Source organism: Limulus polyphemus, unplaced genomic scaffold, assembly GCF_000517525.1.
Source record: "Limulus polyphemus unplaced genomic scaffold, Limulus_polyphemus-2.1.2 Scaffold11424, whole genome shotgun sequence".
Classification (NCBI taxonomy): domain Eukaryota; kingdom Metazoa; phylum Arthropoda; class Merostomata; order Xiphosura; family Limulidae; genus Limulus; species Limulus polyphemus.
Window position 1 is genome coordinate 1 of NW_013677034.1, and position 6,782 is coordinate 6,782.

The 6,782-nt window shown below is 33.2% G+C and overlaps 1 protein-coding gene across 1 annotated transcript in view; it reads right to left on the reverse strand.

Annotated features, from left to right (window-relative positions):
• Positions 1-3,385: 3,385 nt before the first annotated feature.
• LOC106476744 (peptidylglycine alpha-hydroxylating monooxygenase-like) overlaps positions 3,386-6,782 on the reverse strand; it is a gene marked incomplete at its 5' end in the record, with an annotated part of 10,321 nt that continues 6,924 nt past the window's right edge. Inside the window, 2 exons of the mRNA XM_022380521.1 lie at positions 3,386-3,629; positions 5,305-5,354. Coding sequence (XP_022236229.1) covers positions 3,446-3,629; positions 5,305-5,354 — 234 coding nt within the window. The remainder of the gene's footprint in view (positions 3,630-5,304; positions 5,355-6,782) is intronic.

Below are 6,782 nucleotides of genomic sequence, written 5' to 3' on the forward strand. Positions count from 1 at the left end.
TATGGAGTTTACCTCCTGATCTTGGTTGACTGACGGAAGTAGCATTCCAGGCTATCAGCTTATGTTCCACAGCAGGATCTTGTAACAGCTGCTTTGGTGACCAGCTATGGAGTTTACCTCCTGATCTTGGTTGACTGACGGAAGTAGCATTCCAGGCTATCAGCTTGTGTTCCACAGCAGGATCTTGTAACAGCTGCTTTGGTGACCAGCTATGGAGTTTACCTCCTGATCTTTGCTGACTGACGGAAGTAGCATTCCAGGCTATCAGCTTGTGTTCCACAGCAGGATCTTGTAACAGCTGCTTTGGTGACCAGCTATGGAGTTTACCTCCTGATCTTGGCTGACTGACGGAAGTAGCATTCCAGGCTATCAGCTTGTGTTCCACAGCAGGATCTTGTAACAGAAGAAGCTCTGCGACACTTTCTGAGCTTTCAAATAGTTTCGTTTCTAAGACCTCATGTGATAGTTGCATGATTTAAGACAACTAACGTTAGTAGGTACAACTCCAAGATCATCAACAGTTTATTCAACTGGTGATACTCGCTAGGGACTTAAAAATATTTCTAAGCTAAAAAGATGATGCAACCATTACTTTCCAAGGTATTAGAATTTTTCAGTTAAAAGATGTTTGAAAGACATTTTGCGCTAATCACTTGCACTGTTCAGCCAAGTAGTAGTAGTATAATCTTTGTGGAGCAAACCACATGTTACTGGCTACTCGTAGCTAGGACAGTTGATGTTGATTAGATGTCATGCCTAGAACACTTATAGTTTACTGGATTGAAAGTGATTGCAAGGATTTATTAATACATCTAAAGACTGAAAGGACTTTGAATATTGGTTTCCAAGCGCACATGTGGAATGTCGTGTTATACATTGGCTGGATGTGAATATGAGTGTTAAATTTAAGTACGTTTTATGTACAAGTGTATACGTGTTTTCAAAAATATTGATCTCTGAACCAACACAAAATATGAATTGGGATCTGATAAATCAAAGTGTAAAACCCTTGTTTCATGTGTTTATATTTATTTGCGATGCCAACTGTATCTTCCATTAATACTAAATGGTTTACTTCGTACTTCAACACCATAAAATCTTTTAATATGTATGCATTTTTTGCTTTACAGTTACGTTTACGTGTAATGGAATAATCAGGACTTCCTTTATGTAATGTTTGCATATATGTTCAACACCACATACACACAGAGTTTGTCAGGGAATAAACTTAAGAGGGCATCGAGCTTGAACATTTCTGAACAATAACTCTAGAAAATAGTAGGTCAGCAAAAGTGACCTTATTTTCCAGTTTTGCCAGAGGTTATGAGACATTACCTTCTGTCGCAAAATTTGAAGAAAGATAAACTTGTCTATGAAATTATGTCACCATTAATAGTTCTGTGTATATTATTAAATAAGATCTAAGAATGTTTTTCGTTTAATATAAATGGTATCATGTTTACTGTTAATTTGTAAATAGCAATTATTTATGAGGGTTTATTATTACAGAATAATAAAAACAAATGTTTGTTGGACTGTTCTCCGTGAAACCTAATATTTACTATTTATCGTTACTGTTGGTTAGAAATGTTTAGCAAAAGTGTAAAACTGCTTTATGGCTTTTATATATTTTTTAACTTTAGTTTAATAGAAAGTAGTTGCTCCAAAAATTCTGTATTGATTTCTTTTAACAAACAGTTGTGGTTAAAGATGATTTTGAATATTTTATTTTCGTTGAATGAATTTTCTTTATAAAGTTTAAGAGGTAAGATAAGAATGATGACATTTCTTTAAATAAAATAAAAATACGATTAGGCCTTATTGTGTAATTCAAAGGTATGTTTTGTGTTATTTAATCCAAAGATTTACAAAAGCAATATCGGATATTTATTAATACGTCCACCACCTTCAAGCTTTAATATTATTGTAAAAAGTGCAAGAGATCAATACAGCCTTTTCCAACTAAATATAATAAACTATTCATTATTCAAAAGGAACGATAACATAAACACCTTAGTAGGCTTAGGTCAAACGTGTTATTAATAAATATGTTAGGCCTAACAACTCTTCAATTCGTCATTTTGATTAACGGTAAAAACTAAAAGTACAACGTGAAAATTAAAAATCAAAACTAGATTTCAAAAACATTATTAAGCCTTATATAACTAAGTACCGGTAGACTGTTATACAAAATACAAATTATCGTGCCATACTTCAAACAAATAACACGGTAATGGTAACAACAATCAACGGCATAACTATAGACTGTAAAAGTACATTTTGAATTATAATTAGCAATTTCTAAAAGATAGGTTATCAAATCGTCAAATTACCCGTGCCTGTATAAACTGTAGCTTAATACTATAATATATGAAATTATGGTATAAACTGTAACACTTTTTTACAAGTTATTATCTTTACTCTAAAATTAACAGTTAACGAATTACATTTTGCTAAAAATTTTAAGTAAAAAAAATAAAATGTTAAAAAATTTCAGTTAATGTAACAGCTGTACATATAATTTTTATTGTATCACAAATTGTAATATCACGCTACCAAAATATTATTTTCTTATGTACAATTAGTATCACTTTGCTCACTCGATAAAGGGTGTAATTTAACAAATATATTTTGTATCAGTAATTATTAATTTTACATAAATAATTAAGCAAACGATGTTCTGATTAAAACAAGTACTTACAGTGTTTTGAACAATTACAAAAATTTACTATATTTAGAGACTTGAAAATAAATTATCCTAAAAAACGTCTTCAAAAGCTATGCTCTTTTGTCATAGCGGTATGTCTGCGGACTTACTACTTTTTTACATCTGGAGGAAATCAATAAAATGTCAGCATGTAGCCCTAGTTAACCGATCAATTTCGATTTTAGATGAATAACAGGTAATTTTAAACAGAAACTCTCTTTATATCACTAATATAACAAGCAACTATGATTTTATACTGAGATTTAGTTTTCATAATATTGTTAATGTTGTAGAATAGATGTTAGATAGAGGGAGTCGCAGATCATAATGATGACGTTAAATTAGGCCTAGAAAGTTATAAAGATTTAACTCGAGTTTTTTTTAATATATTCAGGGTAGGTTACAAATAAGGGATGAGCGAAGTATCAAGAAGGTAGTTAAAAAGTGGATTAAAAAAACAGAAAATTGTTTCATGATTCATTTCTAGCCAGTAGAACGAATAAGTCGGGGATTTTTATTAGTTGTTTTTTTTTTCTCACTCATGGTATAAGTAAGGTTACTCTTTACGGTAGTATTGTGCTGTTAACGTCATTTGTAAACGTGGCCTACATCTGAGTACAGTGAAGGGGGTATGTAGAAACGTAAAGAAAGAAATAAACTTTGAATTATTTCAGTAAATAATTTGAAAGAATAACTTTATAACAACTGAAAACACACAAAGACAATAATAAAATGAAATCATTCTACATCAAGAGTACTAGCATCGGAATCAATTTCTGGCGGAATATGGCCTATAGATAGGTCGTATTGCCAACGGTACATTGGTGGACCGGCCGAAAAGCAGAATTTGTCTTTCAATATGCGATCTCCGTCCACGTAATACATCATATAAAAGTTGCACATTTCGTCCTTCCCTGTAGATCTAGTAAAAAGAACAGAATTAACTATTAAATATACGTGTCGCTTCAATCACTACACACTCATGCATACCTATATAATCTTAAAAGGTACTTGAGGAAACATGAAATGCGTTTTTGTTGTAATGTATTCTATTGTTGGCCAAGTTATTTTGGTTTATTTAAGAAAATGAATAACAGCAAGTCTAGTCCACAATAACATAAACCTTTTATTTCTCAATTTGGAATTCCACTTTAGCAAAACCAACGTTCACTGATAGGCCTAACTTCATAAACAGCGTCTGACAGAAACTCCACTTACTTGCTATTAACTAAATATTCACAGCACTGAACTAACTAACCGGCTGATAGCAACACATACAATGACTAAATTGTACACTTATTACTCATTAACAGAGTCACTAACTCATTCTATCTTAACTCACATTCAATATATATAGCTCAAAGTTTTCCATAAACTTGGAACACAACAATTAAATAAACAACTAACAATTTTTCTAGAAACGTCTAGATTTAAAAAACAAAAACATATAGCTTAAAACAATATTTCCAAGCAGAAATATGTTCAAGGTACTTGTTAATGCAATGAAGAAATGTTTAATATATGCTAAGCTTTATCAATCACAGGTGTCGCTAGGCACAGGCCCCGTGACCTTATTCTATTTGACAATGCTTCGAATCCAAAGTTGGTGTCTTGAAAAATCATAATAGATTGTTTATTTGAAGTTAATCTCACTGGGCTATCTGTGGTCTGGACACCACCGGTATCGAAACCCGGTTTATAGACTTGTAATCATAAAAGGAAACCATAATCGATATCATACTGAAACACCGAATTTTTTAAGCACCTAGCGACGCCTCTGTTATCAATTAAGATCTGACTTTTCTGATCTCAGTCTACAAGTGATAGAGAAGTTTAATATAAAAAGTGGAATTGAAATTAAATTTGTTATTCAGTTTTACAATATGATTATTATAAATTACTATTTTAATAAAAAATATATACACATTAACTATTAACCCATTGCCTTACTTTCCTTAAAATTCTGACCAATTTATACTATGTTTTACAAATAATGAACAACTCGTAATAATAATATATTTAATTTTATGTATGATTTTAAAACAGTAAGCTTATGTCTATCAAAACTGACCAGGAACAACTTTTCGAATAGGTATGACGACAAGGTAAGGTAATGAGTTAATGACGACAAGGTAAGGCAATGAGTTAATGACGACAAGGTAAGGCAATGAGTTAATGACGACAAGGTAAGGCAATGAGTTAATGACGACAAGGTGAGGTAATGAGTTAATGACGACAAGGTAAGGCAATGAGTTAATGACGACAAGGTAAGGTAATGAGTTAATGACGACAAGGTAAGGCAATGAGTTAATGACGACAAGGTAAGGAATGAGTTAATGACGACAAGGTAAGGCTAATGAGTTAATGACGACAAGGTAAGGCAATGAGTTAATGACGACAAGGTAAGGTAATGAGTTAATGACGACAAGGTAAGGCAATGAGTTCAATGAAAAACGGTCACATCAGTAAACTTTCATAAAGTACCAGCCAAACCCATTAATAATTAGATACAATAAGGATAAAATGACAATTAGATTAAAGTTAAAATAATGAAGTGAATGGACAAAGTCTTATTTTAAAAAGGGGAGAATCATTACCCTATTCGGGTGGTGATGTCTCTGAAGTTGTTCATCGTACAACGAGCGGCCTACACAAAAAGAAAATGTATTATCACAAAATATACATAACTGAAGAAACAGTTAAGTGATAATGGGAGTACACTAGAACAGTCGTTACGTATAATTATTGTTATCAAATAAAGTCAATACAACTCTCAATTTCACATTTATGTAAAACATGTGACATATCCACTACTGCCCACACATGATGTCATTTGGTATTACAACCCAATAAAATATCCCACATGGTTTGTTAAGGAGGTGAATAATCACCTCAGATGCTAACACATGCATAAAATGATTGAATCAACACACCACACTCTGTGGACATCGGCATTTCAAATAACATTTAACCAAACTAAAAGTACAACAATTAATTGGAACTGCATCTAGAAACGAACGATGTGTGGTCTAATGGAACTGTAATGTTAAGGGAACTTCAAGAAGCTTCTTCTTTAGAAAAACATAAAATAGTTTGCAGTTCATTGTGTGGAAGCGGGTCCCACTAATTACCACAAACTGACCAAAAAGGTAACCACGAACACTCGGCTACCACTACGTTTTAATTTCATTCGCAGTAACCGTCAAAAAGGATCGTTACAATTCAGATTGAGCCGTTTTATCAATTCATCACAGTATCTTTTGTTAAGTATTTGGCTGATATTTTATGTTATCCAGTAAGCTTACTATTATATTTATTTCCATTACACGTGCTGTATATCAAAATATAACACAATATAAACCGAGCTCTTTCGAAAAGTGGACCTTCAGGGGCAAGATATAAGGTGTTGTAATTTGGTGTTAAATTTAGTTCCTGAATGTACGCCTTTTCCTAACACGACTGTGTTGTATATATATATATAGTTACCTTTTACTTTTAAAAAGTTTTCTTGTCATAAAGTACTTCACTGCAAGGATATAAAGTATATTTCCTCAAATTGTATGTATGTTTGTGTCTAATTATTTGTTGCATTGTTCAGTGTGTGTTAAGTTGGGGTACTTTATGGTAATTAGTAGGGCCCCTTCGAAATACTACAGCATGACGTACAGTTCCTGTTGCTACAGCATGACGTACAGTTCCTGTTGCTACAGCATGACGTACAGTTCTTGTTGCTACAGCAGAACATACAGTTCTTGTTGTTACAGCAGGATGTAGAGTTCCTGTTGCTACAGCAGAACATGCAGTTCCTGTTGATACAGCAGGACATACAGTTCTTGTTGCTACAGCAGGACGTACAGTTCCTGTTGCTACAGCAGAACATGCAGTTCCTGTTGCTACAGCAGAACATGCAGTTCCTGTTGCTACAGCAGGATATACAGTTCCTGTTGCTACAGCAGGACATACAGTTCCTGTTGCTACAGCAGAATATACAGTTCCTGTTGCTACAGCAGAACATACAGTTCCTGTTGCTATAGCAGGACATACAGTTCCTGTTGCTACAGCAGAACATACAGTT